Genomic DNA, 16,361 nt, shown 5'->3' with positions numbered 1-16,361 from the left:
ATCAGCCGTTTACAGGGTTGCGTTATTACCGTCTGTATTTCCTGTACCTGACGTTATTTCCTGTATTTCCTGTACCTGACATTAATGAATATCATATTACTGTGCTTTTGTGAAAACTACTTACCAGTATTCAAAACTGATTGTTATTTAACAAGAATTCTCCCTATATTGCTATTTCAGCGGTTATTTTGCCAACCCTTAACTTGTATGTGACAACACTCACGGACGTACCGTTTTATCTGGGACTGGTCCTAGCATCTTTCAGCTTATCTGGTCTTCTGGTGGCGCCGATCTTTGGTATTTGTCATGACAAATTACACAAAACCAAAGTCATGTTGTTAGTCGCCAACTGCTTTGAAATTGTAGGTAAGTTGGTTCAGAAACGTAATATGTTGAGGCTGTGAGGAAGAGAGGAGGTATTTATTGTGTGTCAATATAGGTGGGTCATTCCATAGATCTTGAAAGTTTGGGTGTCACCTATACTGTATTAAAAAAGCACACTGTACTGTACGGTGAGAGTAACTAAGGGGGAGGGCCGGGGTAATAATAAGTTAAATTTAAACAGAAATAGTTAGTAACCGATAAGCTAAGGAATGAAGTCGTCTGGCATTTTTAAACAAACTCAAATTATGTATTGCTTTATTGACACAAAGGTAATAGTTATGCAGAACATTTGAAAATATTACCAGGCCTTATCTTTTGAAAATTCCAGGCGGACTCAAAATTGCACTCCTCAAGGAATCTTGAGGGCGGTGTAGCTGTGCTAAAAATTTCAGTCCTCAAAGGTGTGCTGTTGACATTTGGTGTAGGGGACATTTTATTGTACAGTGTTATAACATTTGTAAATCATGCATGTAAGACCAATTCCAACATTGCATGAGTTGATGTATGCAAAAATAAAATATATATATTTCTGCTTTATCTTATGTAAATTTGTTTGTTTGTTACTGCTTGCACTTGTCACAGTCATTTTAGGCATGCAATGGCAAGCTAATTGCATTCTCATGCCTCAAAAGACCAGGCCTGTAATTATGTCACTTTTTTGTACTTCTTATTCATAGAATGACCTGCATCATTTGAGATAAATATTTGGGCAAAATAAACATTAAAGAGCCGCCAGAGGAATAATTTATGCATATAGTATTCAGGTATTTTATGTATAATTTAAGCATAAATGTGGGCTGTTAAGTCATACAGTTTCGCTTTTATGTAACTAATGCTCTTAAAAAAATTGGTGTTTCTTTTTGGCACTTTATCAACAGCTTACTCCTGTAGGTAGAGACAAATGTTATGCTGTGCCCTACCCCTTTAAAACAACAGAAAACATAATCAATTAATGGAAAAGTCAAGATGCACGAGAACTTTTCAGTTTTCCGACCACCTTTTCCCAAAGAAGGCATTATGCCAAAATAGACCATCCCAAAGATATTGTTACCCATTCACATACACTTGCTTTATCTTTGCAATTAATTTTTGTACTTTTCATACTTTGCCACTTTCACTTCAAGTCCAGTATAGAAATCAAACTTGAAGTTAGAACCAGTTTATGACCTGTATTGTTCTGAGGTTCTGTTTATATGTATATACATCCTATTGTCAATAAACAAAATTACGTCTGAAAAGAAAGTTAACATTCCGGACTGCAATTCCAAATCAGAAAGCCAGAGTCATATACAACATATACAGGGGTATATAAACATTTCTCACTGTTTAAAAGTTGCAAGTAGTTCTGTATGTCAAAAATTAATACCTTTATAATGCTCAAAATGTTGTCCTAGCTTTGTTGAGTTTGTGCATCATTTAGTTGATTAGCAGATTGAACTGTCTTCTTTTTTTTTAATTGTATTTAGATTTTTCTTATCTGGTTTGTCTCTTTCCTTCTTACTATTTACAGGTAACCTCTTGTACTTTATGAGTTCAACTGCCAACATGCTAGTACTGAGTCGATTTATTGCAGGTAGGTTTGATTTATTTACTTCGCTCCTCGCTTACCTGTCTCCCCCCAACTGCTACCAGTGCTAGTGTTCTGCACAGAAAAAACGGAGCGAATGCCGCTCCCGAGAAAACAGCCCTAAAACCTCTTTTAGAATAAGAAAAGGATACTTATCGGGCTGCAAAGGCTTCAAAAGCTTCCAAGAACAGTGGATGGGAAAAAATTTCCGATCCTAGAAACCAAAATGGATGAAATTCGGTGGAAAGAAATCCGCTCGAAAATATACGATGTAGACGCTTTGGTTGGTAGAATGAGAAGGATGGGCAGTGACCCGTGAAGCCGGGTCACAGAGGGTGCACAGTGTTAAAAGGTTACCAGGACATTCTAGGCGCGGTAGAATGAGGGTGCTAAGGTTGTGGGAGACAGGTAAGCTCGTCACTCGTAAATATCCAAACCAGTAAGTTTTGGAGTCTCTATTTCATTTTGGGACGTCTGTAAGTACTGTCAAATATGAATTTAATAAACAGTTGATAATTAAGAGTGGTCGTTTGGTGTGAGTCTTGTCACGGACAAATAAAGCATGCTCAAAGTAGGTCGTCCAAGGGGTGTCCACTGTAAATAAATTTACACATAAAGTAATCAGTGATGTATCTTCCATGGTATTTTATGCTTCCTGAAGAAAACAAAACAACTTTGCTGCTATGGAAACTGATAATAGAAAGTATATAGCACGGGATAGACAACTAGAATATCCTTGCCTTAATATAGCTTGTAAATAATTCTTTTGAAGTATGATTATTCAGTTGAATATTAGCCCCAAAGACCCATAAAAACTGAAACAAATGGTATCACGTTGTGGCACAGTACACTTTTCTAAGCATGTTATTGATTTAAGTTTCTTCCTTGCAAAAGAAGTAAATTTTCCAAGTTTAGAAAGCAGAGCGGTAGTGTTATGAAATTGCTAGAGTTTTGTCAACTTTAATGGTTAATGGGACAAGCAGAAGAAAAGCATCATAAGTGATAGTGTACCGTACACATCCTTAGATTTTAATCGGGCCATGCCTCCGAGTTTTCTCTGATTTTCTCCTAGCTGAAGTAGCAAGATACCACGCAGAGCTAGTAACTAGCTAGTCCTTTGGCTATGTACAGATCATGACATTATGTTGTTTCTGTTTCAGTTTGCTCACAAAATGGTTCATGATATGAATTGATATGTACACTAAAAGCCACGATTGTTCGTTCTCAGGACTGACACAAAATAAAATTGAAAAATGGCACTTCTAACGAATGCGTGCAGTTGTCGCTATGGACAATGGTGAATTTCTAACTCATTTTGGGTAGAAGTTCGCCAGATCTGCTTGGTCTTCATTGGGCGTTGTGGACCTGTACATGTCCTTCTCTGCGATATAGTGAGCATGTCAGCTGACCCTGTGCCCTCAGTCAAGGAAGTCAACCATCTTTGTTTCAGTGTGTTATATTTACATGAGGATACAAACACTCACAGTCTGTAATGGTTACATGCCACCCTGACATTGCATGAAATAACATTAGATGGATCCGGGTGAGGGATGCGACGTGAACAGAATTAACAATTAGGTTAAAAGGGAAATGTAATATGTGGAGAGTATAGGGAGGGGTTGCTGAGGAGGGTGATGGGCCTGATGAGAAGGAGAGAAAAATTGAGCAAGTTAAATAGGAAGGAACAAGGACGGACATTTATTCACCTGTCAGGAATTCAAAGATGCAAAAACTTGGAGACCTTGAATTACAATACTCTCTTTCTTTGCAAAAAGGAAAGGAGAAGAAAAGATTAATGCAACTTGTTCTTGTCTTTCATTTTTCCAGGGATCGGAGCTGGTGTTGGGTCCTCCATGCTCGCCCAGATCGCACATACCACAACCACAAAAGAACGATCGGCAGCCTTTGCATTGTTCATGGCAGCGAGGCAGTTCGGTCTCATTATTGGGCCTGCGTTGAACCTCTTTTTAGAGTTGTTTGACTTCACAATTGGCCAGTATCATTGCAATGAATACACTGCACCAGGTGTAAGTGACTACATACATTGTCTCTCTTGTTCATTTAAGCTGCAGATTGTTTTGGTTGGTAATTATATTTGGATAACCACCCAACTGGACTAGCAACCATTCAGAAGCTCCTACATTACTAAGTTACTAAGTTAACTTATTAACCTAGAATACTTCCTCTCTGTCCGGTGTGCATGTTGGTCAGGACAGTAGATATAGTCCATCTGGTACCATAACAGTCTAATGTTCTAAACAAGGCTTTAACTAACTGACAATGGGCAAAGAAATATCCCTCACAACCCCCCCCCCCCCCCACTCTCCCAAACCCCTCTTCCCAAGAAAAAATGATAAAATAGAAATTAAAGAATGACTACACCAACATTTGTAAGCAGTAGTGCAGTCCTAACTCTGCTTGTGATTTTGGAGGCAAGTTATTGAGGCAATAAGAAGGATAAGAAGGAGCCAATGTTGACATCACCTGATGTTTATTGGAAATAAGGCAGAATCCTACGCTTAAATAGATGCCACCAATTCTCCTATACAAACTAAAAATATGTTGAAAGGAAGGAGCCTTTTAACTCTGCGGTGAACAGTGAATTTGAGTTATGTCAATTGAATATTGGGACTAGAAAGACGAGACATGAAATCTCTGCGACACTTTGCATCGAAAAGACTATTTGAGCTAATGAACTCCCTCATGAAACCGAATTGTGACATCCAATATCCACCGACTATTTCTTTGGACGAACTATCGAATGATTTCGGGGACTATTTTATGTCCAAAATTGACAAGATCAGAGATGAACTTGATAATGATGATGTCCCTGATATCTGTCGACAGAATATTGCTTATTCCGCTACACCGTCTTTCCATTCATTCTCTGTTTTAAGTGAGGAAGACGTTAGGGCACTTCTCTGCCAGTCTCCGAGGAAACATTGTGTGAACGATCCAATTCCGACGTGGTTGCTCAAGGAATGTGCGGAGGTGATTCTACCATTTTTAACTATGGTGATAAACATGTCTCTGCAACATGGCTACTTTCCACCAGTTTGGAAAAACGCTGTGGTAACGCCAATTTTGAAGAAACCGGGGGCGGAGAATGTTTTCAGCAACTACCGACCTGTGAGTAACCTTCCGTTTCTGTCAAAATTGGTGGAAAGAGCAGTTGTTGGACAGCTTCAACTACATTTATCGAACAACAATTTACTACCTCCTAATCAGTCTGCATACAGGCAGTTTCATAGTACTGAGACCTCACTACTCAAAGTTCAGTCGGATATGCGGCTGGAGTTCGACAGGCAGAAAGTGGTTCTTCTCGTCATGTTAGACCTCAGCTCTGCCTTTGACACCATCGATCATGGGATATTGTTAAAGACTATTGAATCACATCTTGGGGTGTTTTCCACAGCCCTGTGTTGGTTTAAATCATATCTCGAAAGACGCACCCAGCAAGTTATGGTAAATAACAAGCTGTCCAAATCATATCAACTGAGATTTGGCGTTCCACAAGGCTCGTGTTTGGGACCCGTTCTGTTCACGGTTTATGCTGCACCGGTTCTCGAGATTATTGAACGCCATTTACCTAGTGCTCAAGGATATGCCGATGATCACCAACTGTATTCAAACCAGACTCTCGTGCTCAGGAGGAATTCGCAGTGACTGCCTTGCAGGAATGTATCTCCGATGTAAGACACTGGATGCTGACCAATAAACTGAAAATCAATGACAGTAAAACTGAATTCATCATATTGGGTGGTAGGCAACAATAAGAAAAAGTTACCATTAGTGATATCACTGTTGGTGATGCACAGATTACACCATGTTCCAAAGTGCGAAATCTAGGTGTTATTTTTGATGAGAAGTTATCTATGGACCAACATGTCTCGAAAGTTTGTAGTGTTGCATATTATCATCTTCATAATATTGCTCGTATTCGTGACTATCTCACTCATGAGGCTGCTTGTTCACTCATTCATGCCTTTATTACTAGCCAAATTGATTACTGTAACAGTCTGATGTATGGTGCTCCCGCTTATTTGATCAATAAATTGCAACGTGTTCAGAATTCTGCTGCTAGACTTGTTCTAGGTCTTAAAAAATCTGATCACATTACACCTGCTCTCATAGACTTACATTGGCTTCCTGTGCAGCTCCGTATTCATTTTAAAGTTCTCTTGATTGTGTTTAAAATTCTACATGATATGGCTCCTGAATATCTTGGTGAGTCGATTGAACTGCGCCACAACAGTACCTACCGCCTGAGGTCCAATGATGCTTTTATGTTGAGTACCCCGAGTTACAGGTGCACCACCTTCGGTGGACGTGCATTCCACGTCTATGCACCTAGGTTGTGGAACTCCCTTCCGCTGACACTTCGTTCACAACATAGTCTTACTATTTTTAAGAGAGATTTGAAAACTCACCTTTTTACTCAGTTTTTAAACAATAGTTCTTAACATCGTTTTAGTTATTAATTGATAATTATTATATTCATTTGTAGTTTTACTATTGTACAGCGTTTTAGAATGTATTTTACAGATTTAACGCTTTATAAATTAATAAATTTGAATTTGAATTTATGTTACAGAACGTCCTTTTTTATTATGGGACGGTCATCAGGGCTCTGGGCAACAGGGAGACCTGACAAATTTGTGGTTGAAATTCTTACCTACTGAATAATATGGATGACAAATGTGTGATTATTTCCATTGATGTTCTTCTGTTACAGCTATTCATGGCAGCGGTATGGTCGGTGTTTCAATTGATGGTGGTGCTCTTTTACTTCGATCTACCATTTTTGTCCGATTTACCGGCAGAGGTGAGGCAGAAAGTTGAAGCAAATGGCACAGGGGTGATGAGTTCTCCCTCAGAGGATGAGATTACAAGACCTCTGACTCCAAAGCAATTAACCAATGTACTCGATGACGATGCGATTGACGAATCGGACCGTAACAACCACAATGAATATGGAACAGCTCAAATGTCACAGGTTCAAAAGCCAACAGCATTAACAATGAAACAAAAGCTCATGGGTAAGTACAAACTTTAAATGGAGAATTTCAAAAAGGATTTTCAAATTCTTTGAGTAGGATGAGGTGCACAAGTAGCCTAATGTAATACATAACTCCTAGCGATTTATCCAATGGCCTCAATTGGGATAAATTAACCCAATTGCAGACAATGTGACTAGTTTATGAAGAACAAAATAATGAAAACTGCCATACGAACAAACACACTCTCCCAATTAACTGTTCTGAAAACTGCCATACGAACACACTCTCCCAACTAACTGTTCTGAAAACTGCCATACGAACACACTCTCCCAACTAACTGTTCTGAAAACTGCTATATGAACACACTCTCCCAACTAACTGTTCATAAAAAGTTGCTGTTCCTGTGTTGAATTGACCCTTATTGCACTTCAAATGTTTTTTTCACGTGTTTAACACCTACGATGAAGTCCCCATTGTTTGATACCACAGTTTACCTTACTCAGGCTCACTTACCTGTCTCCCCACAACCTTAGCACTCTCTTTTGACTGTGCCTAGAATGAACGGTCAGTGCCGTTCCTTCTCATGATACCACCCAAAGTGCCTAGAATAGCATGTTTTTCCAAAGGTTGTCACATATTTAAGTACTGTACAGTAGTTAGTACAAACTTGGGCACACATTTCACCCATGAGGATCTGACATGTGGCTTTGAAGTCCCTTACTCTGTTAAGTAATAACTCAATGTTAACTTTGCATATTAGTATCCAATAAGCTGTGCAAAGTGGAGACTGAGCCACCATCTTGTGAGATACTTCTGTCAATTCTACCATATTCTTCTGGAGATCCTCAAGCTTACTGTTATGATTTTCAAAATGGTTTTCCTAACTTGCTATTAATATTGATTGTGTTTGACGGCTATTGTAGGGAAGTCTTAAGCATTCACAATTCTTTACTTATTCATTTGTATGAGGCCACTACTGGCACACATCCTATGTTATTATCTTCTGTGATAGGCTGTTTGGATTGGTCTCGGCCTACCCAGATAACCACAGTGGTGATGATTTTTCTTTCTTCCTTTCCCTTTTTGTAGTTCTTCTACGAGAAGAGATTGTTGTGATGCTAGCTACCAGTTTCATCTTTTTCTTCAACCAGACAGCCTTAGAGGTGAGAATATTCGTGAGGAAAACTGAAGGGTATTGTGTCTTCTTGTGTTTAAAAATGTCAAGTTTAGTAGAGGTGGAACAGAGTTAGTGAAAAGAAGTTGTATGTGCTGATAGCTGTGATAGTTTGTTTCCCTGTAACTTATACTAGACTGTATAGGATTTGTATTCTTAGATAACACATTGTCAAACTGTTTGATCCAAATAAACAATACAAATAATGAAAATGTTCCATCAGTTGCGATCTTAAATTCTTAATTATGTAATCTTTACATGACCAGAATGGCCACATCAATGAAATGTACTCTACTACCGGACTAGGAAAATTATATCTTTTCTCAAAATGTTGTTTATTTTCTCCACAGGCTTGTATGACACCTTTAACAAAACAGTTCTTGGGGGTGAAAAGCTTTGGGAATAGTTTATTTTTTTGCTTAGCTGGTGCTGAGGTGAGTGTTTTGTCTGTACTGTTTGAGACGTGATGTCATTGTTGAATGGGTTGTGCAGTTTTATTGCTTTCTATATAACCAACGAATCCTTTTTCAACGTTAACCAACAGATTGCTGTTGCAGACGACAGCCCTGTTCTTTAAAATAGAGAATGCAGGGTGAACTTGCAGTGCTACATTGTAGATCTATTTCCAAATTGATGGTTTTTGTCATCCACTTATGCTGACATTTTATATATAAGTGCAGAAGAAACAAAGATAATTTTTGTCATGAAGAAATGAACAAAAAGCCAGACATTGTGAAATCACACTTTTGTAAAGAGTTCAACTTAGCTGGCATAAAGGATATTATTACTAATTTGTCATAAGTGGATGAAGATATGTTTGTTTATTTCTGGGGGTGGAAGGGGAGGGGGAGGGGAGGATGTGGAGGTTGTTGCAGCATCGTCCTCCGTCCTCCATCGTACGCAACACATTTTTTTCTTCTTCTTTCACTTGGAAATATTGGTCTAATTTGATGTTCCTCCAACCGCAAATTGGTTTCTTTTCTGGAGATGATGTTTTTGTATTAAATTTAAAGTAATTAACACTTTGAAGAAACTTAAGTATTATTGTAGATGTCTCAAAACATCCCTTTGCATCGCCCTGGCAGTTGCGTTTTTATGGTATATGGGGCGTTTGTCTCCTTTAACGTGTCAGTAGGTTGGTTAACCATTATGTATAAAACCAACTATCACTCTTACTCTGCATTCATTGTCAGCGATTTGGTTGATTGATGACTTTATTACTTTCACTTCCTTTACCAATGGGACTTTTCGTGCCCAAAAACCTCTTATATTGGTCAAAATAGAGAGTACGAATTAGCCGTTGCCAGCAGTTTGATGTTGAATCATCTAATGGACACAATTTGGAAACGATTTATTTGCAAACAGTCCCAGCCTCATTAGCCTGCAATCTCAAAAGCCTTTAGGAGAATCTCTTTTTGGTGTTATTGTGAAGTTATTCACAATCATGGTGATATGCCTTAGTTGTCTAAACTTTGAGTCATTCCCAGATAATCAAGGGAAAGAAAAAATTCAAACCAAGACATTCTCCCTTGTTTGTATTAAAACATTTGCAACACATTATTTTGGACACATATGTGTAGGTAGATGTATTCACCTGTTGTGCTCATAACTGCTTGTTAGGCTATATGCTGAGGTGTGTATTTTCTGCAATTGTGATGCCTAGCTCCTTACATCACTTCAGATCTCTCCAGCTCTCTCAAGTAACATTTCCAGTAGCAGAGAGAGTAGTTTTCCAAGGTTACATTGAACAAATAGCCTTAAGTCATCAATTGTTATGGTTGGCAGTAGAATTCCATGACTGTAATTTGTCCGGCAATACTTGTTCACCAGTGTGTAGGCTAAATTGCATTTCAATATATGTACTAAGGTAGACATTTGCACATGCATGGTTTGACCATTAATCTTGTTTACAAACATGTTTTGGTTTGAACGTTTCATTTACTCTCTCTCTGCCAATGGGCCAGAATTTTAAGCTAGAAATCCCATTGTCATGATTGTGTGATGATTCACTGCACAAGAGAACCAGAATGAAAGATTGCAGGGTGAAGGATTGGTTAGGTTATGTTGATAAGGAAAGGCACAGTGAGGCTTTAATTGTGCTGGTGTTTTGTATTTCACAATAAAATGATTTCATTGCTTCCAAAAATGCCAATATTTTGACTTTTGACTATTGAATGCTAATTTCTCATCCGTGCAGGTAATAGTCGGTTTCGTCTTGATCTCTAAGCTAAGTAAAAGGTGTCAGGACAGGCTCATCTTAACGATCGGTTTATTGATAGAGATTGGAGCACTCATCTTCCTCTGTGTATTCCTACCAATGTCTGCCAACGGTAAGGTTTTAACTCTCCAGCCTTTTACAATAAACTTCAGGTTTCAATGTTTCAAATTTTATATCTATAACAGTCAATCTGTGTTGGTCACAGAAATTTAACATTTAATCCCCAAAATGATGCTAACAAAACATTGTTGTATTTAGTATCTAGAAGTCCATCAAAATGCAACATTTTTTGTAGAAGTATTCCTTTTCCTCTGTGAATAAATGAGTAACATATGATAAAGAAACAAGATACTGCATTTTCAGCTGAATTGCCATCATGACATTATTCACTCTACTGTTGCCAGGTGCATTATCACAGAATATAACCAGAAAAATTCATATCATACCAAAAGCCTTTGTTTTTGACCTACATATGGAGCAAATACCCAGCATATTTGCTAAGAAATTTTATTTGTTCTTTATTTTATTTTTATTATGATTATGATTATTATTACTGTTATTGTTGTTATTATTATTATCATCATCATTATTATGATAATTATTTTTATCATTGTTATTATCATTTTTTTTTTCAGTTACAATTAAAATTCAAAAACCATAAAACATGTTGTAAGACTAACTTTAAACCATCTTTTTGAAAGTATTTGATTTCTCTCACCTTTATCTTCTCCAGGTCGTATAAAGACGAGATCCATCAACTGGATTTGGTTAACAATGATTTTCATGGTGCAAGTAGCTGGACTACCGTTTATTCTCATTGCAAATGTATCTCTTCTTTCAAAGCTAGTTCCAGAGGAAATTCAGGGTGAGTCTTGTTCACTAAGCATCGACTCAGGGAGGTTAACATATCCCAGCATTCGTTCCCACTACTGCCACTGTCCCTTGTGTAGGTCGCAGTATTAAAGAGACAGAAAGGAGTCACCCACCAACCACTTTTAGACTAGTTTTTTTTCTTAGAATGAAACCAGACCTTAAAACCTTGAAACCCTAAAACCTTTTTTGTGGTAGAGATTCCCGTGATGAGCAACTCCTCCAGTATTAGGAGAGAAGCTGAAATGTAACTAGCAGCCTTCATATCCCAATGCAAGTTTGTGAGCTGGATTCATCATGTTTCATTTGGTATTTACAAAACAAAACAAACTTGGTAAACAGGAAAATGAGAGCGAGAGTGCGCATTTACAGTTATTCAGAGATTAAGGTTGTTTATTTGGTGAATACAATTCTAAGGGGAGTGTGTCCTTAGTGCAATACAGTTTTATTTTAAGTAATACTTTGGTTTTTCAGAAGGAAACACAGGCAAAGATTTGTAATGATGATATGTGTCCATTCGCTGACTGGCAATGGTCTTGGCACCGGGCAAAAACAGTTCTCCCCCTCCCCTACCCCTCCCCCCAGCAGTGGTATAGTCAGCAATAAAAGAGTGAAGGGGGGCCCCCGACTCACAATGCATAAAAAGTTTGGTGTCAAGATTTAGTCCACTGAGTACAACATATCTTACATGGATGAAGCCCACAACATCATAACAAGATTTGTGTGCAAGCATACTGAATATCTGATTTGAGGCTATGGGGGGCTGCCCCCCCGCCCCTATCGCTCTGTGCCTTGAGGCTCTGCCAGATTGCCCAACTGGTTAGTCAGGCCTGTATGTGTGCCCAACTGGTTAGTCAGGCCTGTATGTGTGCCCAACTGGTTAGTCAGGCCTGTATGTGTGCCCAACTGGTTAGTCAGGCCTGTATGTGCGCCCAACTGGTTAGTCAGGCCTGTATGTGTGCCCAATTGGATGCAGTCAACAGTCTCCATTATTGCTAAACAATGATTGGAAAACTATTATCCTTCCAAATCTTTCTGATTTTATTTTATCAATGTTTTCTCATTTTGGCCATATCTAACATGGTTTTGCTCCTTTTTCAATTCCAGGTTTCAGTCAAGGTGTAAGGAGGTCCATTATGGGTCTGGGGACCATCATGGGTCCATTGTGGGGTGCAGGCGCTCTGACAGTTCCTGTTTCTTTCAGCACAGTTATGGTGATATTGTTTATAATTGTTCAGGTATGTTCAGGTTGAGTAAAGTGCAAGGAGAACATGTCAGTCACATCGCAGAAATAAACAAATAAAAAAAAATAAAGAAAAAAGGGGAATCCTAAGAACCAACAATACAACTGCATGTTCTGCTGCAACACATCAAATATTGCTTAATATACTAACTTATTATAATAACTATATCATACATCAAGTAATTATTTGTTTTTTTCATTTCTAGGTCATCCATTTGGTAGGGATTTAATCCGTGTCAGTTTTCATGAATAAGCGTGCTCTGTGCGTTTAAGTTTTCTACAAACTTTTGGCAAGCAATGCTAAAAAATTTGAAAGAAAAGTGCATTTTTGTGTTTATATGACCTTATGCAATGTCAACAGGAGTGAGGATGATATTTTACTAGTTGTGGAATGCTGAGCTGCAATGTCAAGCTCTACTCCAACCATTACTCCAACCATTGACTAATCACTGTTTATGCTTACTTGCAGTATACACAACACGTTGCAGGCAAGATTCCATAAAAATAACAAACATAAGACAAGCAGAAATAAAATGTTAAAAACATGGAATGTTTTTGAATAAAATAAAATCCATCTTTGTACTCTTTTAAGTACAGGGTAAGGCCTTTAGTGATGTGTATAAGTCATAATAGCAGTTTCTTTGAAATTTTAATTTCAAGCCTTTTTAAGCTACTTTATATCATTTCATGGTATTGATGTGTTTTCAACAGTGAGTGTTTTTTAATTGTGATCTGTCGTTTCAGAATTTCCAAAGAACTTGTTTGCAGTATGAATGAATATCTCTTCATATGATGTGCATTTGAAAATTTTTCAAAGTATGAACTTTTCTGTTTAACAAAACTTTTGGAATTTACAGAAATGAAATCCATCTAGTGGGTTGAGATTTTAGTTTGTAACTTGTCATTTTACCATTAAATCCTGTCCTTATGAAATGTCATCACATTGAAATGTTTGTTTCGGGGGCTCGTCCTTGGTTGTCTCCTCAGACGATGGTGTTCTGTTCGTGGGATAAGTTAGCAGAACCAAGACAAGTAGACCAGAAGAACCACACCCGTATCACCTCGGGTACCAGTCAGAGGGGCACAAGTAGCGAGAGAACATCGCTGCTTAACGAACATGATTGAGGCCTCTGAGGAAGTCTTTACGATGTTTGTGATGAGGAAAAGTTGCCATTTCACACTTTCACAGGGTTCTCAAGTAATAAGGAATCTTTCATTCAAATCAAACAGTATGTAGTTAATGCAATGGTAGGTGTGAGGTTGGAGTTAATTCTTACCAAATTCCTTTATTTGTGTACTTTCATTTCTCTTTGCTATTGTCAGAATGTTTCTGTTGAGAGGTGCTTGCAGTGTTATATTTTCCCTATTTTAACTATTTGATCAAGGGTGTGGATATATTTTAGCCCCCCCAAAAATATTGCAAATCGCAAACATTTGCTTGAGTAAAGTTTGGAAAGAAAAATATTAAAAAGATGACTTTAGTGGGTCATTTATAGGTTATTAATTTTTAGTGTGCCTTGAAAGGCTTTAAAGGCAATAAATGTGTCTTCCCCTGAGTGAGTATCCCAAAACAACCACAAGGAAAGCATACTACAAGAAAACCATACCATATGGAAAGCATACCATATTGAAAGCATACCATATTGAAAGCATACCACAAGTAAAGCATACCATATGGAAAGCTTGGGTATAGTTAAGGGATTTGTAACTCAGCAGCCAATTCAGATATTGTTTGCTAGATTGCAATAATATACTTACAAAATGCATGAAGGTTAGAAGTTAACATAATGTTTAATGTTTCTTTATTGGTATTGTTTTGGATTGTGAAAATCAACTCCAAATTGCCAAATGATAAGAGAATCGTCTAGTATCCGGCCTTTCATTGAATCACAGACCAATTGATGTAAAACAGGCCACATCTCTTTAGGTCAAGGTTAACGTCAACGTTTCAATATCCAAAATGTGCCATGTGGTTTGAGAATTGCGGCAGTTGTGTGTGGTTGAATGTGGGATTAATTGTTATAAAGAGGACCAGTGCACTGTGTTAAAAGTAGGATGATGATTGGTCCGCAGCCAGGCTGCAGCCAAGCTGCACAGGATGGTCTGCCCTGATAACTTATAAAGGAATGGTCCTGCTAGAAACCCACTAAGGATAGCTCTCAATGGGGTTGGATTTTGCTGTTAGGATTCATAAGAAAACCTCTAAAAATCAACTTACGTTAATTTTACTTCACATTGATACATCTGTTTTTTTTGTTTTTTTTTTCTTTTGCATTTCACTCCAGCCTGTGTTTCCTTGGAGCATTAGTAGTCTTTGAAAAATCTCAAAGCATCGTTAGGTGGCTTTAATTAGGTAACGCTTTTGTCTCAAGGAGGGTTTTATGTCAGCAACCAGGGTTAAAAATAATACTTTCATTTCCATTTTTATTAATATTAACGTTTTTGTGTGAGTAAACTGCAGCTCCTAAAGTTTAATGCAGGGTTTTTGTACCTTTTTTTTTTTCTTTCCTGAAAATCCCTCAGAAACTTTTTCAAGGAAACTGATAGATTTGAGAGGAATGTCACCCAAATAGAATGCCTGTCTTTCTTATATATATCATGGTATTTAAACTTTGCAGACATCTTGAAGAAGCTCTTCTTGTGTTTCACTAAGACTGATCATGTCTAAATAAGTCAAATGAGCAACTTGTGCTTCTTTTTGAGAAAAAAAATCTTTACTTATTACAATCTCCATTTTCTGTATTGGAAATCCATTTTTTGTTTGCAAATGCTGAATCTATAATATTTGAAGCTCTTTAAATAACATGACCAAATGTGATGGCAAAAGGTTAACAATTTAAAACTATGGAAAGAAAATACCAGAAAACCCCAAAAAGGGCATTACAACATCACAGCAATGTCAACTTGTAGACTTGTTTTTGTAAGCTGGAATATCTGCCAAACTTGGCAAGGTTTTACTTCAGCTATTTTGGGGATTTGGTCTTCTAACGAGGATCTCTGTCATATATATATAAGCTAAACATGATTGTATGCTTTTTTTGGTCCCCTATAAAATTAAATGTACATGGTCATCTCATATATGAGACTAAGTCCTGTTTCTGATTTTCTAAGTAATTAAATTAATGATAAATTAACTGCTGCCATCAGAGTTTTCCAAATTTTTTACCAATTTTCTGTTCATTTTATCACTCTATGCACTTTTTATTTTATTTTGGCAATTTTTTTATTTATTCTATGCCATTCACCAACCAAATTTATCCTTTGAATTTATGTGTAGAAGTGTAGAAATTGTGTCGGAATTGCTCACACGTAGCAGAGAGCGCTATTAGAAATATCCATTGTTCGAAAATTGCCTTTGTGAATATTAATTAAGAATCTTTTATCAGTACTATGTATATGGATGATGAACCAGGCAAGCACTGAAATTTAATTTGCAACTTTCTTTGAAAAAAATACCAGCCATGTTCTCACTAATTGACGACATAAACTGACGTTGAGCGAAAATAATCGATGAGTGTAAAGTTCTGTACTTTCAATATGAAGCAATAGCTATTTTTTTATTGAATTTGAAGATAAAGTATAATGAGAGCATCTTGACTATGATAGAATTGCGTATTAGCACATGTGACTGCCTTGTTTGATACGTTGACGAGTGTCGATGATTGCGTATTAGCACATGTGACTGCCTTGTTTGATACGTTGACGAGTGTCGATGATTGCGGATTAGCACATGTGACTGCCTTGTTTGATATGTTGACAAGTGTCGATGATTGCGTATTAGCACATGTGACTGCCGTGTTTGATATGTTGACGAGTGTCGATGATTGCGTATTAGCACATGTGACTGCCTTGTTTGATACGTTGACAAGTGTCAATGATTTTGATTGTCCTAGGGATCTATTTGT

General features: G+C 37.5%; 1 protein-coding gene across 3 annotated transcripts in view; it reads left to right on the top strand.

Annotated features, from left to right (window-relative positions):
• The window catches only part of LOC139962658 (uncharacterized), a 34,350-nt gene extending 18,235 nt beyond the window's left edge, over positions 1 to 16,115 (top strand). For 2 of the 3 annotated variants that reach the window (XM_071962826.1, XM_071962827.1), the window contains exons 3-12: positions 181 to 366; positions 1,895 to 1,957; positions 3,779 to 3,978; positions 6,687 to 6,990; positions 8,041 to 8,114; positions 8,476 to 8,559; positions 10,323 to 10,455; positions 11,077 to 11,208; positions 12,321 to 12,451; positions 13,444 to 16,115. In XM_071962826.1, coding sequence (XP_071818927.1) covers positions 181 to 366; positions 1,895 to 1,957; positions 3,779 to 3,978; positions 6,687 to 6,990; positions 8,041 to 8,114; positions 8,476 to 8,559; positions 10,323 to 10,455; positions 11,077 to 11,208; positions 12,321 to 12,451; positions 13,444 to 13,581 — 1,445 coding nt within the window. In that variant the 3' untranslated portion in view covers positions 13,582 to 16,115. Of the gene's footprint in view, positions 1 to 180; positions 367 to 1,894; positions 1,958 to 3,778; positions 3,979 to 4,010; positions 5,081 to 6,686; positions 6,991 to 8,040; positions 8,115 to 8,475; positions 8,560 to 10,322; positions 10,456 to 11,076; positions 11,209 to 12,320; positions 12,452 to 13,443 lie in introns of those variants that run through there. The other variant, XM_071962828.1, reaches the window with a different exon arrangement.
• The last annotated feature ends 246 nt before the right edge of the window (positions 16,116 to 16,361 follow it).

Source organism: Apostichopus japonicus, chromosome 21, assembly GCF_037975245.1.
Source record: "Apostichopus japonicus isolate 1M-3 chromosome 21, ASM3797524v1, whole genome shotgun sequence".
Taxonomy (NCBI): domain Eukaryota; kingdom Metazoa; phylum Echinodermata; class Holothuroidea; order Aspidochirotida; family Stichopodidae; genus Apostichopus; species Apostichopus japonicus.
Note: the sequence above shows the minus strand (reverse complement) of the source record. Positions and strands in the feature narration are given on the sequence as shown.